The sequence below is a fragment of the Anneissia japonica genome, unplaced genomic scaffold (genome assembly GCF_011630105.1).
Source record: "Anneissia japonica isolate Jap-2015-1 unplaced genomic scaffold, ASM1163010v1 scaffold737_len1565949_cov176, whole genome shotgun sequence".
NCBI lineage: Eukaryota > Metazoa > Echinodermata > Crinoidea > Comatulida > Comatulidae > Anneissia > Anneissia japonica.
In genome coordinates, this window is record NW_022741618.1 from 1,379,618 (window position 1) to 1,398,476 (window position 18,859).

Consider the following 18,859-nt stretch of genomic DNA (forward strand, 5'->3'; position numbering starts at 1 on the left):
GGCATTTACTAAAAAACTCAACAGTATGTAAAAAGATTTTTACTCCATCATGTACTAAGCCAACAGTCACTGCTGTATTACAGAGGTGACAGCCTAATCCAAGTTTTACAGCATGCGACTTGCGAGATGATCACAAGTAATGCTGTTACTTCCAATGGCCTTCCACCCTCTGTTTATATCATTACCAAAAAGGTCAGTTGCATAGTAAATCAAACCTTTACCATATTACCCAAAACTTGTATAAATAGAACCGATGGGATATGAATCAACTTTGTCACTTGACATGCTGAAAAAACTGTATAGTATACAAATACAACATAGTTTGACATGAAGTAGTAAATTAATTTTACTTGATGAGGTGTTGGATGACTTGCACTCCTACTGCTGCATGCTCACATCACTTGCAAATTACCACCACTGAGTGAACATTCCTGTCCTAGGCTAGCACTTGTATGAATACAACTCTATTATCATTATTCAATCTCTATGGCTACATTATAAAACATATGATTACATTGGAATGTGTTATGACAACATCATAAGTCACAAGAACAATATGGCACAGACTGTGGATTTACTATAGCATTAAAATATCATAATGGTTGGCAGACAGCAATTTAACACATTCGAAGGCATTTAAGTCTATGTTAGAATGGATTGGATTTCATCAGTGTCAAAGACCCCCACAGATATCACACAAAAGTCTAATTTCACTGGGGTCTTTTTAGTAGTGAGTAAAAGGCACTCCAAAGTGTTTAAATTTGTACATGGTGATTGCATATATTAAGATAAAGAAATTTAACAATGGTTGTGTGCTACTGTAACTTGAATTTCAGCCCTCCATTGAAACACAAGAGCATAAATGGAATTGAACCAGATCAGTGGTGAAATTTCCATAACTTTGAAGAAGGGAAACGGTAGCTTTCATTTCATTTATTCAGATAAGAGCCTTGAGGTCCCAATTCTTGAATTGACATTTGACCCACTAAGGCTGGGAGGGAGGGGGGAGACAGCTTAGGCTACCTAAAATTTAATAAAAAAAGAAATAAGGCAACCAATTTGTTCTGTATTAGACAACTTTATAAAAGTAAAAAAAATCTCAAAAATATGTGTAAAGTGCATGATCTTTCTGTAAAATGACCAACTAAAATCTGAAACTCATTAGGGTATTATCTCCTTCCTTCCACACACACTGTGCCTACAGTACCATCAATTTTGAAGGGTAAACTCAGAGAATCTGTAAAAACTCAGAGACATACAGTAAAAGAAAACCCATCAAATTTGTTGTCAACTGTTGACAGAATTCCAACAGTTGTGCAGTTGCATTACAGTCTACCAGTCAGTAAATGACATAACAAGGTGGCCTTTTGTTTGTTTAATGCATGTTTGCATTTGGAAAATGAATCCATATGAAACTTTCATCATGTAACAATCTGACCGAAAAAAATATACTACAGTATATCNNNNTTTCTTTGAAATACATATACAGCTGTCTCTTATACACATCTATACATATACAATGAATTTTGCTTTGGTTCCTGTGAACAGAAAAATGAAAAACAAGCTAGTGACTCATTTAATGCCATAATAGTGTAGAGAATCTTCTTAAGTATTGTATCATGTTTGTTTTTCCAAATCAAGATATGAAAAAATAGAAGTGCTCTCTGGAGATCAGGGGCCAAACCATATAAACCACCCCACCCGGATTACAGGCCTTGATAAATATACGATGTACAAATGTCCATTGTTGGTGGATACTGATGGTATGTTCCATTATTATGTTTGTTAAACAAAGAACATGAATTGTTATGTAATTATATAACTAAATAATTATTACTAAAAATAATTTAAATTGTTAGCCTACCTGATTCGCATGAAGTGTCATTTTAAATTTGTCAAAGTACAACCATTTTTGTGCCTCCTTGTGTTCCATGTCATGATAAAAATCCCTAGCCTTGTAACCAAATGAGTGGAAGTCACCCTCTGGAGTCAAGAGCAACGTTGATGGCATCTTAGCATTACGGACTCCAGGATCTCCACCCTGCCATTTACGCATCATAAATATCTGCTCGGAATTAATGGGAAAACAGTACGCATACCCGCTAAACGTTGAACCAAAATCTATAGCTACAACCACTTTGTAGGTTGTTGTGAACTCAATCGGTAAAACTTCAGATTCATCTACAAATTCTAGAGGGCTTACGGATCCAAGAGCATTGCTATTATTCTGGTGTACATTCTTGAGTGGTGTACTTGTGGACGGCCCATCATCTTCAGGAATAAAATTATTTATTAGTTAGTTTCCAAAGTAAATAATTTCGAAATTTGATCTTTACAAAAAAAAAGTAAAGTGAGAATTTAAAAAAGTACAAATACAAAAAAATATTTTTCAACATTTAAGACATACAGTATACCATAATCAATTTAAAAAACATATAACAGTATATTATTAAAAATATTTATAAATGAAATTTGCATAGATTAAAAAATGTAGAAAAATCACTTGAAATTGTATAAAAAGTTTTGATCTAAAATTATTTTAATATATGTAAATGTGGAACTATAGACAACACAAAATTACCATCAAAATTTGTTATTGCGTGTTCATAAAAACTCATCCCAACCAGGTTAGAAAAAAATCTACTTGAGTAGAATATTAATATAAGTGTTGAGAATGATGATGCTTTAATTCCATTAGTTTTATTTATAGTCATTTGGAGGTGGGGGATGTGTTTATTCGAGGGAGGCATTAATTCCAAATGAGGCTCTGGAGGAAGCCTTTATTGGAGTATATTTTGAATAAAAATGGTAAATTCACAGAACCATCACAATGTTGGACATTTTGCTTTGAGATAATAGGCGTATTCAACTGGTCTGTTTTGAGCAGCTCTTTCTACTCAAACTGCACATGTTGTATTCGACCGATCGCACGAGTAGCACAAACTCCTCACAAGTGCGGCTCAAAAACTCCTCGCTGTTTTTTACTTAGCACACTCCGAGTAGTAAATCACTCCTCAGAAAAGGACCAGTCAAATACGCCTATAATATATCATGATCATAACCCGCTGAAATATATCTTTAAAGTGCTTGAAATATTTATTAATTTACAGTTTGGACATTTTAGGTCAGCTACACCAACCAGAAAACAGAACCATAACCAGAATGGTTGTGAATTTGTGTTCACCAATGGTTCGACCATGGTTCACTTTGGGTGCGCTGAAGCATGGTGGTATAACTGGTACACTACAACTGTTAACTGTTTACATTGACATGTTTATCTCAAGTTATCTCAAGATTGGCATTAACATTTTTACAAACAGTATAAACAAACATGATAAGGTCTTTGTAAATTTGATAGGAAACAGTTTGAAACAGTCAGCTTGGCTGAATTACTTATAATATAATACTACTATATTTATTTAATTAGCTAGCGTTGACTGTGTCCATAAATTTTGACCTAATTACACCAAGAAGTGTAAACATATTCTTGGTATCAATCTTTGAATAGAAGATACAGTTTCAGGTGACCATTGAGAGTTGAGTAGTATAGTTTCTTAACTTACTATATTTCATTCATATAAAAATAAATAAAAACATAAACAATACCAATAAAACATTGTGGATATTACTAACAAAAATACTTTCTATTTTAATACAATTCTTAAAAATAGACACATATTATCAAGTATGGGTAAAACATTTTCATTAATGAATTCCTACTCTAAAATAGAAAAAAGTATAATGATAAAAATTCATTATTTTAATAAACACCTATAACATAGTTGTAATTCATTTTATAATTCAATCGAGAAAACATCATTTTCACACACATTCAAATTTCTTATCACTGATTAAATACTGTAAAACATCGAAAAGAAGCCATGGACTTTTTTTTGCAAACTTTGGATGGGCATCTTTTCGAGGCTACTTTTTGTTAGCAAGCCTGGCGTGTTTTAAATTTATTTTGTTTCTTTGAAATACATATACAGTGATGGGCTTCTTTTCGAGGCTACTTTTGCCAAATTAAGAGGGGCTTCAATTTGATGGGCTTCTTCTCAAGATTGCGTCCTTTGGGCTTCTATTCGAGGTTTTACGATTATCATGCTAGGGTTCAGTATATTTTGAGGCTTGTGTGAATAAAGATTAAACAAACCTGTTTATATCAAGACACAGCAAGAGGCTTAGCCACAACAAGAAATTTAATATTAGGTTACCGGTACTATAGCTGTGCTAAAAGTATTTTAAATACAAAATTGCTCTGAGTTCCCATCTACTTTGCCCCTACATTTTTGGCAGAGTACTTTCTTGATAAATCTACTGTTGGTATTCATCATTTAATTTTAGATTACTATACCATGGAGCTCTCCATACTTATACCTACTTGGTACCATCATCCCTCCATTGCTCCTACCTCATCTTCATAACCTACAAGATTTAGTTTCACTCGCTCTTAAATTTATACTAACCACATGTCTTGTGATCATTATTTGGAAATTCCATAAACATTTATCCTCTCTAGATGGAATTAAGGTTCAATTATTAGGTTCAATTAGCTTCCTACTTTTAAGCTTCTCATCAAATTAACATCTTGGACTCTTTTATGTTCTACAACAGTTATTCTATAATGACTCTAAGGGTTCATCAATGCCTCAAGCTCACCTGTTTGTATTTAGTTAAATTGTTTTTTAATAAATAGGATATTAAATAGTTGAAAGTCACGTAGCATTACATATTAATCTTCTATATATTATAGGTACCTCCCCAGCTAATCATTTTACTAATTTTAACTAATAATAATGTTATATTAATGTTGCAGTTTGGGGTTCAAAACATTTTTTTTGTAAAACCATAAATATATATTTAATAATGAGAATTTTACTTTTGTATCTTCTCATTTTAAGAATGATCGAATTTGCCTATAGGCTATGTCGGGACTGACAATTAAGACTTTGGAGGGACAAATGAGTTAGTTCCCTATGTCCACAAGTTCAATAGTAATTCAAGAAAATCTGCAACTGTCACCACATCAAAAGAAAGTGAAATGGATAATGTGCAGTGCATAGGCCTACTGGAGTTCACTGTTGGGTAGCAACAGTGTAACATGGCCACTATCTGGTAGTGATGTTCATTGTCTTAGCAGGTGGAGTGAAAAGTATTTGCTGCATAGCGGTAACAATGTTGAAGGTAAAATGATGATATCATGATTGATTATTACAGTTATTTATGCCAAAGCTATTGCAATGGATATGTGCACTTTATATTATTATAAATAAGGAAAATAAAAAAAAATTATTGAAACAAGTTACAACATAACACGTTTTTGAAAAACAAAATTTATTAAAACATGAGCTTTTACTTTCTCACTTACTCACCAGAATCAAAGGAGACCTTTCCAGATATTTCAAGTTGTCCATTTGGATTTGCAGTGCTTTCAAGAAATGATGTACTTTCATCTTGGTCTGTTTGCCCCTTTTTTGAGCCTTGAAGATTCTTTCTCTTTTTTCCTTTACCCAATCTTGGAATAGAATCATCAGATGATTGGGAGCTATTATGTATCTGTACAGTGCCTGAGGGTGTTACAACTGCTGGTAATGTTCTACTTTTCCTTTTTCCGGAGAAACTGATTTTCGGCAACCTAAGGGGTGATAGCAATCCTTTCTTTCTATGCTTGTCAGACAAACAGGGAATGGATCCTAAACGTTTTGAATCTTCATCAGCTTGATTGCTAGTTCCCATAGTAGAAACATCTGCTGAAGCATCAATTTGAGGAAGGGAACCAATTTCTGAAGTAACTGCCAGTTCTGGAGATATTTTAAAGCCTGGAATATTCACATCATCCCCAACTCCAGAGGAAAGTCCAGAATCTGAAGCTGGACTTGGCAAATCCAAGTTTACATCAGTATTGTCATCAATTCCTGATATTTTCACTTTCAAAGACTTGTGAGGGGCTACAATACAAGCATTGACCTCACCATGTACATTTCCATGTACTGGAGTGTTAGTGTTTAATGAATTCAAACAGTTTCTTTCAGATACCTCTACTTCAGGGTTTACTTTAATAGCATCAACATGATTATCATCTATTGAAGGCAATATCTTTAATGATGTTAATTCTAGAGCAGATGACCCATTAAGTGTTACATCTGAGATATCAATTTCTGCATGAACATCTAATTTTCTAACTGGAATGACAGGATTCTGCTTATCATCTACTACACCTTGCAATTCCTCATCGTGATCCAAGTTTAGATTCCTTTCTTGTTTTTCTATGTTACCTTTTTTGGTACTGCGTTTTTCAAATTGGAAACTAAAGGATGGTATTTTCATTTTCTTTTTTGATTTTGGTTTAACAACTCCTGTATTCTCAATTGAGCCAATAGATTCATGTAGATCATTATCAGCAGCTGAATTTACCCCTTCACATTCTGTGTTGTTAACTTGCAGAGACCCTTCACCAGATATATCTGGCAAACTTCCAGAGGATTTGATATGAATTGATGAACTAGATGGCAGCACTGACTTATCATTAGACATACTACTAGCAAGTGTCGCTTTTGGTTCAAATTCAGCACCATAATCATCACCTGTTGATGAAGAAATAATTTCCATTGATTTTGGTCGTCTAAGATGTTCACTTCCTACATCAATATCGTCCTCTTTCATGTCTTTATTCCTGCGACTCCAAAAATTAGGCATATGAAAATTAAAGGATAGCAAAGTGAAGCGTTTCTTCCGTTTTTTTAATTTCCTGCTTGATAATTCTGGCTCTGAGCTTCCCTTATGTAAACGCTTCTTTACACTACCCTCAATACTTACTCCACTTTGTGATAGTTCTTGCCTTGTTTGAGGAAGTGTTGCTGATTTATCAGATTGCTGAACACATTCTTTTTGGGACATGCTTCCAAAACCAGTTGGTTGTTTAATTCTTGGAGGATACTGAAACTGATCACCATCATCTACATCACCCATACCTGCTTTTAAATTCAGGTTGTCATTCTCATTACTAATGCTGATATCTGAACAATCATTCACATGGCCTGATACCATACCTTCAGTACTACAGCTATGAGGAATTCCTATTTTCAAGTCATGATCATTGTCGAATGAGACTGTATTTTTTACATCAATGCTAAGATCTACATTGTTTAGTTCCATACTTGTTTTTTTTTCAACATCAATAATATTGTAAAGTCCAAGATTTAAATCGCTATTGGAAGTAGCTTCATTTTCTTTTACAACTAAATCAATATTTTCTTGAATGCATGGCTGTTCAAGCCCAATTTCAGCTGAAGAACTTTTATCAAATTCCGAGGAACTAACTTTGATAATGCCACAAGGCACATTGTCTATCAAAATATTGTCAGAAGCAGAATGTGATACACTTATGCCTTCTATTTCTGCTGTTGGTAAATTCTCTGCCTTCAGAGCTAATTTTAGATTATTATCTAGTGCAACTGCAATTCCTCTTGTATCTATTATAAATTCCTTGTTTTCATGTTTGTCAGTATCATCAATTACATGTGATGGAAACTGTGCTTCTACATTCAATTCCATTACATCATTCATTTTATTTTCTGTAGCTGGTTCAATCTCCATTTCTTGTTTAACTTCTCCAAACTGTCCTTCAATTCCAATATTCATATCACCAGCTGTGTCCTGAATTGTCATTATTTCTGATATATCACTAGGGATATTGGCATTACTCTCTGCATTACATATATCTAATTCCTTTGTTTGAAGATGTGAATCAATTTCTGGTACTTCTGCAGATGCTACAATGGAATCAATCTTCATTTCCTGTGAGATACTGGTATCAAATCTGCTACCAACATTGATGTTCATTTGTCCATGCACCGTCTCATCATCAGTAACAATATCAATATCGGGTGAACTTCTAATTGCTGAATCAATATCCAAACTTCCTTTTTTCTTCCTTTCCCCAAATCTTGGAAAGGAAAGGTTAATGCCACTCTTGAGACCTTTCTTTTTTCTGACCTGAACTTTTCCAGCTTGTTCACCACTATCCTCATCCTGATCAGGAGAGTTGGCAACTTCATTTTGACAACTTAGAGTCAACCCAGCTTGTTCACCACTATCCTCATCCTGATCAGGAGAGTTGGCAACTTCATTTTGACAACTTAGAGTCAACCCAGATTTAAAATCAGACATTACATTTAAATCCTCTGTATTTTGAATTGTTGAATCTTTTTCTTCAAAATCTGGAGTATCCAATTCCTTCTTAACAAATAGCTCATCCCCAAGACGTAATGTGTCAGCATCAATATGTGCCTTCGCTTCAGTTTTGTCTGTAGGAACATAGGTGCCTGCAGTTTCCTCTAGTGCACTCTCAATACTAGACAAGTTGTTGTCATAAATGTGTCCCCCTTCAGTGCTAATTTCAACACTGACATTCTCACTTGGTGGAGAAATTGGTAGGGATTCAGAATATACACTACCTTTATTTCTCTTCCATGAAAATGATGGTAAATGAATTCCTCCAAAAAATCCTTTCTTTTTTCCCTTCTTCATTTGTTCATCCTCATGCTCACTGCTATCATCATTTGAACTGCTACTTAAATCATTTTCAACTTTTAAATCAATTTCCTCTGGAATACAACTAAGTGGTTTCGGTTGACTATCTGTATCTATATAAAACTCTGTGCTACCTTCACCTTTTTCTTCAGGATACACAAAGTCTACACCTAAAGAAGGTGAACTTTTCCCTGGAAATTTTACTTCCATATCTGTATCATCAGTTGCTAAATCCGAGGAAGGTTTATTACCACCAGCTTTACTTTCATGGATTCCAGCCTTAACTTCAGGATTCTCAGTTCGAGCTAGTTCCCTAAACTTATTTTTTTTACTTCCAAATTTTGGAAATTGTATACCAACATTTCCAAATATTTTTTTTCGTTTCTTTATAGGTTTGGGTGATTTTTCATCCTCATCTCTAGAACTGACTGACTTAGAATCTTTCTTTGTATCAACTGATACATCACTTGACAATGTCAGGCCAGCTTCTACTATTAAATTGCCTGATAAAACATTGGTGACATCAAGTTCTTCTCTTGGATGCTCAGTTATGTCAATGGTTTGATCATTTTCATTTAGTTCATCTATGACGATGCCTGCAGACGGTATTGCAGCACCAATATCAATTGGATTTTCAACATCAAAATCTTTTGAAAAGGATGTTGGGCAGCTTGTACCATTGTCATTACAAATATCATTATTGCGTGTTGTATTCATATGAACTTCAATACATCTGTCACCAAAGCTACCTTCTGTAACATTTAAATCTACATTGGAATCAACAGCATGATCAAATTCTTCATTTATGTTGGTTTTGGCAGAAGGGCTCTCTAAATCTGCAGATACATTAGTTTTCTCATTATTCTGGTCAACATCAAAATTAACAAATTGAATATTTCCTACTTTATTGTCATTCAACTCCATTGAACCTTCAAACACAACCTCATCAGGTTGTTTTTGGCCCTTTTTCATCAGATTTACTTGTGTTTCAATTCCTTCCAATTTCATGTCAGTACCTATTGTGAGTTCCTCTTTAATAGATACTTCTGTAGCAAAATCATTGTCTTTGACTAATTTACCATTTATATTGGCATCAGAACTCAATACTGGTGACCCTGACTCCAAGTGTTTTTCCTTTTTTTCACTGGACGTTGGCATGTGGAAACTGATTCCAAAAATGCCTTTGCTGTCTTTCTTTGTCTTCTTTTTTGACTTTTTGCCCTTCTTCCTCTTCTTCTTTCCATTAGATAGTACTTCATCCTCTGAACTACTGGATGAAGTTGTAGCTATTCTTCCTCTTCCACCAATATCAGGGCACGCTGCATTTTTCAGGTCATCCAAGTTTATATCATTTCCATCAAGGTTTCCTTCCATAATTATATTATCATGCTCTGCCTTAAAAGCAATTGTAGGGTCAACATCATTTGATTTTGTGGTAATACCTGTATCAAGACTAACACTTGGATTACTGGTAGCATATTCTATTCCTGATATCTGAGAATCTTTTCCCTCTTGGAACTCATAGCTATTTTCACAGGTGACTGTCAATACATCTTTTTCATTAACACTGATGTTGTCCTCATTATTACATTTTCTCAGACTGTTATCAAGGTGTTCCTGATTACTTGTTATTCCTACATCAATACCAACAGTTCCCAAATGAACTTCACCTTGTATGTTTGATCCATTATCATCACAAGCCTCAGTGTTATTGTCTTCAGAATTTTTGTTACCTTTAAGTTCCAGTTCTTCATTTGATGTGAACTCAACTTTTATGTCATTTTTCAATTCAGCCTCTTGCTCTTTATGTCCCAAATTTGAATGACTCTTCTTTTTGTTGAATTTTGGCATGTGCAAATGAAATCCTCCAAAACGACCTTTTTTTTGGTTTTTGCTTCTTGGATAAATCCCGCCATCTTCCTCATCGAGATTGACATCTGCAACAACGTTGACTTGGTCATCTGTGTCTCCTGAAAGATCAATTTCTCCTTCACAAGACTTTGCTTGGCCAATTTCGACAGATAAGTTTGTTGAATCTGGAGTGTCAATATCCATAATTTCTGTTGGCAGTGATTTAACTCCACTAGCTAATAATTTCTCTGAATCAGACTGGTTTGTATCTGTACACTTGTTATCTAAATCCAAATCCACTTGAAAACTAGCATCAAACATGGATGGATTTCCATCTAACCCTGAATCAATTCTGGTGTCACCCATTTTCACTTCCGAGTCCTCTATATTCTGCCCTTTCTTTTTGCCACTAAAACCCGACATGTGGATACCAAGACTTGCTAAAATACCCATTTTCTTTTTCTTTGTTCTTTCTATTTCTTCAATCCCCTTGTCTTCTTCATTGGGTGATATTTCAAATGAGGCTTCAAGATCTCTGTTTTGTTCTTTTAACATTTCAGAACCAACTTGGAGTTCCACTTCAGTTTCTTGAATCTGTATTTGACCTGGAGATTCTACTTTATTACATTGTGAAGAAACACATTTATCATTAAGCTGTATGTTGCCTTCTGTGATTATATCATTCATAACCATAACGTCAGCTTCCCCCAAGCTGACGTTGTTGGTAAGAGAATCATCATTTGGATTGGTTTCAACAGTCTTGCTATATGAAACATCCAGACAACTGTCAGCAGATGGACTATTACCATCACATATATCATCAGTTACAGCAGCATTATTAAATTCAATTTGACCTTTCACTTCAGCCGATAAAGCAGTTGACAAATCTAAGTTTTTGTTTTCATGTGTCTTTAATGGCTCTGAATCAATTGTTCCTGAGATAGTTTCATCATTGATAAATTCATTACTTGCATATTCACTGGATTCCAATCCTATGGTATTCAAATCTGATTTACCAACTGTAATGTCCTTCTTTTTTTTGCTACCAAACTTAGGCAAGTGAAAATTGATTCCTGAGAGGAAGCTCCGTCTTTTTCGCTTTTTCATTTTTTTATTTTTAAATTGTTCCTCACGACCATCTTCCGAACTTGAACTAGAAGATGAAGATTCATGATAGTTTACCTCTTCCTCTGCATTCTCAATTACTAGACATTCTTCATCATTTTGGTTTCCTATTGACAAATCATGTGTCAAGTTCATGTCTATTTCAACTTCATCAGTATTTGAAATTGCATCATTCTTAAAACTTATATTATCTTTGCCTATATCAAGTTCAAAATGAACTGTCTTCCCTGTAGACTCTACATTCCTTTCCTTTGTATCACAAGCATTTTCAGGAACTTCCATTTTTTTAAATGTTGGAATATCAAAACTTGTTTGTTTGATGATTTCAACACTGACTTCCTCTTCTATCGTTGGATGTGGGTTGTCTATTTCTAGATAATTTTGTTCTTCCTGTGCATGTATTTCTGAAAATGTATTAATTGTTTGTGTTATTTCTTCCAAAAGAGCAGTCGTTGATAATTCTTTTGCAGAAATTTCATCCTCAGATTCTTTTTCGCAAGGAGACAAGATTATTGTTCTTTCTACTTGTTCAATTACTTTGCAATCGGCTCTAATTTCTTCCGTAGTAATAATTGTTTGGGTATCCATATATACTTTGGTTGGGGCTTCTTCTTCTGACGCATACACTTGGTCATCAATCCCTATATCTGCAGTCAACACAACATCCATGTCTGTAATTAAGATAAAAGTAAACAATGAAAGTATAATATTCAATATCTAAACAAATATAATATATCTACCTATTTTTTTCATAATCCAGTGTGTGCCATATATATATATATATATATATATAACATGATTGATTTCATACAAAAACTTTCATAGCTGAAAATAACCAATCAAATCTTTATGCTTCCTCTCCCATGCCATAAACAAATAGTGTAGGCACATTTTTGTCCAATGTAAACAAATTTAGTTTCACAAATAAAGGGCAATCGGTTAATTTAGTAATACAATAATTTGCCAAGAAATCACCATTTTAAAACTTGTCTCAAATAGCACAAGTATACAACATTTTTAATACCCATGAATTGAATAAAATTTTGCCATGTGTATTTGAAGTTAGCCCAATTCATCTATTACTTTTATAGATAACAAATCAAATAGTCTGTTATTAGTAGTAAAACATTCAAAATTGATGGGAAAATGTAATGAAGTATCAAAATTCATAGGATGGCTCATTAATTAATTTAGGTAAACAAACAACCATGTCATGCTCTACTGTATAATTATTCTATTAAGGTGCTCTCTATTAAAGGTAAGAAGAAAGCCTCATTAAGACCTTATAATGAGCTGCTAATGATGACAAAACACAGTTATTTTGCTTCACTAAGCTTGTCTTATAGCTATCAGTTTTTGTCACAAGAAAGAGTTTGGTGGTGTTGGGTTTCTGTTTAGCTTGACACCATACTGTGAGACGAGCTTTTTACAGCTATATGGGTAATTAGGTTTGCGAAACATGAAATATTTGAATCCTAAAATATTTTCCTGTTTTTAATAACGTTTAGTAAGCAATTGAGGCAAGCTACAAATTACTTTTGATCTCCACTATTGGGGGGGGGGTTAATGGATCCAGGGGGCCAGTTTCTCCCCTCCCCACCAAATAAAAACAAAAAACAGAGAAGAAAAGAAAAAAAGGGGAGCATCATACTTCAAACAAGTTAATTTTCAATGTAGATTCCATGTACCACTTTTCCACAGTCAAGCAGTTCCAAACAAAAATCACAATCAATCTTTCTGATAATAAATATTTTTATTTTCCACGGAAAAATTATTGTTTTTTTTTTCAAATAACAAAATAGTACATTTTTTTCATGAGGCTCCAAAATGTGATGAGGTTGGGATGTGAAACTAGCAATTAACTTTATATGGTCATTGTCATTGTCATTGTCATTGTCATATGGTCTACTCTAAAATAAAATGCTGCAATTTAAAAGATTTAATATACTTTACATATATTAATAAAAAAAATTACCATTTGATATTGTAATTAAGTTGATTTTGTTTATCCACTTGAAAACAATTTCATATCTTTTTATGAACATCCAGAAACTTTAAATTTAGAGATGTGGAAAACCTTTGAGTGATATGACCTCCACAGTGGAAGCAAGAAAGCATTTTAACTTCACCATCATAATAATGTGCCATCACCACAGCATCTTCCATTCCAAGGCCATTGCCACACTCCAGTTCCCAGCATGACACTCAACGAGTTCATGATTCAATATCATTGGGGAATGTATTATTTGGTAGGGTGAATAAAAACAGTCTTCTTTATACCATTACACACAAATCAAGTCAGCCTTGTACTCATTTCCATGCGCCTTGGGATTTCACAATTACAAGTAAAAAATTGTTTCATGGTAAAGAAAAAAACAAAAAAAAACTGTGATCATTAGTTGTAAATCTAAAAATAGTATCGAGGTTGAAAAATGGTACTTGCAATCTGTATATAATAAGAACAAAATATTGTTTCATTCAACCAAGGGGGTACTTACAAATTTTATCTGACTTATATGTTGGTGGTTCAATAACTGTGGTGATAAAATGATGGGATATTTACACTGAATATTTTCAGAATATTAACAGGAGGATAGGCTTGCGAAAGATGATGATAAAGATAAAATTGATGGGGTATTCAAAATCATGCTGATTATGCTAATATATTGAAATGATCAAGACACAACTGGGATGATAATGATAATATGGATATGAAAACAATACTAATAAAAATCATGATTTTGTACTAATGCTCTACCAAAAATACTGTATTGATTGATAATGAGGACTATGAAAGAGTATGATGATGAGCCTCAGGTTCAAAACAATGATGGTGATTGATGCTTCAATGATAGTCATACTTATGATGATACTGAGATTATTATGTTGAAGATGATGATGATAATAATGGAAATGAAGGTGACATTAATAAAAATTATGCTAATAATATTAGTAATATTATTACTAAATATTATTAGCATCAGCTATTAATATTATTATTAATAAAGAGGATGCTAATAATATTAATATTATTAGCATCACCTTCATTAATAATTAGTCATAATTTTCGTTGATCAGACAAATTAAAAAACTTAACATATTTGAATGAGTTACAACATCAAACACAGTAGACAGCCCTACACTGACCTTTATCATCCTCTTCCAATTCAAGTTTCTCATTGTGACTAGCTTTAAGATCCAAAGATACCATTGTTTGAGGTGTTACATCCATGTTCCCTTTAAAAAAAATAAAGCTATTTACTAATAAACATTAATTTTCATAAAATAAACTATTATAACAAATTAATGAGTACTACTATCAAACTAAAATTAAATGTAAGTTTACAAAAACAAAATTATGCATTACAATAATTCTAAATGTTAATAATACAAAGATGTACCTGTGGTAGTTGGTTCCTTTAAAAGTATTAACATTTATCAATCACATAATTCATAATAAATAATAACATAGCAGCACATAAATCAATCGAAATTTTATAAACAAATAAACAGCATAGTATAGTATTAGTATTAATACACATTGTAGCATGGTCTTTAATTATGTGATTTTGTTCAAATGAATATATTATGTAACTTTAATTTTCATAATTGTTAGTATATTTTCAACAGGCTACAGTACCATAAATTACGAAATAAGCACTGCAGCATAAAGGACTGAACGCAGCCAGAGAGGACTGTATAAAAGCAAACTTAATGGTAATACCAGTAACTACATTGGCAATGTTTAAAAACTGATTTAAGTTGGAATACTTAATTCTAAGAAATTTTTACATCGAATTTAATAACCTTTAATCTCACACTAAAACAGACATAAAAAACACAAAATACAACTAACACATTATTATAACAGCAAACCAACATACGACTGTTTAGTACATATTGATTATCTACAATGCTGTTTCGGTGTTTGTTTTTTTGATGTACATTTATTTTTATTTTGGAAGAAACATGCAGTAAATGCAATATTCTCAAACTTTATCAAACACAAAATAGATTTTGTTTTCTATATTCTATAACTTTATTAATATATGTTGAATTATCACCATGTTCTATCTTTACTGTAGTACATATTCTACATAAATGAGCCTCTGTTTCAAAAGAGAAACAGTAAAGTGATGTATATACACCTCTGTCTGTTGAGCACTAAAGCACACAAATTATATCTATTTTTTAAATATTTATTATATTTATTTTTAAAATACTTATTAGAAAAGTAACTCCACAAGATATAACATTATAATATATAAAACATATTTGGAACCAGTTGCATATCTGCTCAAATAAGCTATTAAAAACTTTAACATTGAATTATAATTCTCTTAATAGCAATGTGCTTTGCAAAAACTTTCGTTAAAAAAGTATCACTTAAATCTAATTACCGCATATACTTGCATATAAGACATGGCTTGAAATAGCAAATTACGATTGAAAAATGGTGGGGGGGGGGGGAGGAGTCGTCCTATACGCGAGTGATTATTAAAATATGTTCGTCTTTTGTGCTTATCGTCTGTATTCACGCGAATTTACTACTGCAATGAGGCTACTAAAATGTTAGTAGGCCTATGAATGAACGCAATTTTAAATACGGGAAAATAAATAATGGCATTATGGTATTATTTCTAAGATTAGCCCTGCATTTGCCCTCCATTTTTAGCCCACCAAATGCAGTATCAAACCATAAAAATCAGCAAAAGTATGAATTCTGACGGTAAAACGGGGGATCGTCTTACACACTCGACATACAAAAATCATCCAAAATTCTTCTAAAACTCAAGGTTCGTCTTATACGCGGGTCGCCCTATACGCGAGTATATACGGTATATAATCTTATTTTGTATATTTTAATAATTTATTATACTAGCTTTCAACTGAAAAAAAAAGAAAAAAAAAAGAAGATATTGGCAATTAACCAACGTTAAAAAAATTCCTATAATCTTTGCAATATACCCTTAAATTTTTGTTTTCATCTTAAAACATCTGGACAGTAAATCATTGAAAACTTATTGTTGTGAATCTGTGACTTATTGAAAATGGGCAACTTGTGGTTGTTGCATGAGCAAATCATTATTTTTGAGGGTTTATATTATTACAGTGGCAGTACATTATTGACTTTCAATTATTTTTACACATGCAGACAATTTGTTCACTTATTATTTAGAGGAGGTGCTGAAAAATAACTGGCCTATTTGCAATTGAATTCTTCAAGTCTGTGGATCAGCAGAGGCTTAAAAGCGTACAGATTGGCAAGAGGTCCAACTGTCTTGATTTTTTGCATGCACAGAATGCAACAGAAAACCAAGTACTACCACAAGATAGGGGGCACCCTATAAAAATTTGAAGAGTTTGGAATTCGAAAAGGCGTTCTTTACCAGCAGCACACATTTGATACAGACAACTTTTATGTGTATATCCAAGGTAATTCAACAAAAGGACGCACATCTCGGGACATCAAAGGTTATAACCCTATAATCTTTGCAATATACCCTTAAATTTTTGTTTTCATCTTAAAACATCTGGACAGTAAATCATTGAAAACTTATTGTTGTGAATCTGTGACTTATTGAAAATGGGCAACTTGTGGTTGTTGCATGAGCAAATCATTATTTTTGAGGGTTTATATTATTACAGTGGCAGTACATTATTGACTTTCAATTATTTTTACACATGCAGACAATTTGTTCACTTATTATTTAGAGGAGGTGCTGAAAAATAACTGGCCTATTTGCAATTGAAATCTTCAAGTCTGTAGATCAGCAGAGGCTTAAAAGCGTACAGATTGGCAAGAGGTCCAACTGTCTTGATTTTTTGCATGCACAGAATGCAACAGAAAACCAAGTACTACCACAAGATAGGAGGCACCCTATTAAAATTTGAAGAGTTTGGAATTCGAAAAGACTTTCTTTACCAGCAGCACACATTTGATACAGACAACTTTTATGTGTATATCTCATTTTTTGAAGGACGCACTCTAGTTTAAAAGCAACCCCGACAGTAGGACCTCTTGTTTCTATAGGCCTACTTTGCTTAATAAAATTAAGGTGAAACATTTTTTCTATAGGCCTACTTTGTTTAAAATTAAGGTGAAAAAATTTTTGTAACGCACCTACATATTGTACTACAGCCCAAAGTTGGTGACAATGTATCTAAAAAATCTACAATCTATTGTATAAAATAATTAATTACACACATTCCTAAATATCAACATCATTGATGAATGCCCAATTACATGTCAGTTCTTACATTGTTTTTCGGATAAAGATAACATTTTATATTTGTTTCAATGCAGCTACAATATCTCCTATAACAACATTTTTTAAAGAATTATATAATTGTAAGCACTTATTACTTACTGAACTGCAGTTGTCACTGTTTATACATTGCATTGGCGTACAGTAAACACTTCTCATTGCTTTGTACGCCAATGCAATGGAATCTGAAGTGATCAGGGCCTAAAGGCATCCTTCCCTCCCCACAAAATCACTTTTTACCTAACACACTTGCATTTTTTATTATTAAATCTTCCCCTCCTTTTTTCATCCTTTGCCTTGATGTAGAATTATTTTGCTATAATCAATTTTATTTCAATTTTTCCCACTCTCCTACAAAGATCTTTCAAAAACAATGCTCACTAAAGAAGGTCTCAAAACAATCACAGTTTTATAGGCCAAATTAAATAAAAAACTATGTTTCACATTCATATATTTTTCATAGAGTACAACTCCCCTCATAAAGATAATCATATGACCCCCCTTCTTATTGCCCTTCATAAAGTTAACCACCACACACAAACTATTTCAGTGAGTTACAAATTAATACATTCAAGGGGAAAAGTTGTCTAAGGGACCTGACATTTTCCAGCAGAGGCTAGCAAGACCTGGATTTGTTTTTTTTAAATCTTATTTACAGTGGGTGACCTTTCCACCTTATCTTAGAAGGTCAGCTGATTTCAGGGGCTCTAAAATAATAGATGATCATTTATAAACTAATTACGAGGCTTAGGAATGGATATGATGTAGAGAAAAAAAATCCCAATATTACCAGATTTGAACCTAGGAGCAGGAAGGATTAACCACCAAGCTATATCCAGACTCACTGACAGGTGCCCAGAGGCTACTCCAGTGCTCAGAATATATCCCCACCCCCACTAACACTACCACTACTTTACCTAGACATACAGGATACTCATTGTTTAGAATAATCTGCAGGTGTTTTGAGTTATCAAAAATGGATGTGGAGGGCAAAAAAAAAAAGCAAAGGAATAAAAAGGAGGAACTATGTTTTTATCATAGAGAAAGAATGTTTTTATACCATGCTAAAATGAATATTAATG

The 18,859-nt window shown here is 33.1% G+C and overlaps 1 protein-coding gene across 2 annotated transcripts in view; it reads right to left on the reverse strand.

Moving 5' to 3' along the window:
* LOC117118871 overlaps positions 1-18,859 on the reverse strand; it is a 49,226-nt gene that overhangs the window by 25,597 nt on the left and 4,770 nt on the right. For both annotated transcript variants that reach the window (XM_033263617.1, XM_033263616.1), the window contains exons 2-4: positions 14,656-14,745; positions 5,373-12,179; positions 1,865-2,271 (exon numbers count right to left, since the gene is read on the reverse strand). In XM_033263617.1, coding sequence (XP_033119508.1) covers positions 1,865-2,271; positions 5,373-12,179; positions 14,656-14,745 — 7,304 coding nt within the window. The remainder of the gene's footprint in view (positions 1-1,864; positions 2,272-5,372; positions 12,180-14,655; positions 14,746-18,859) is intronic.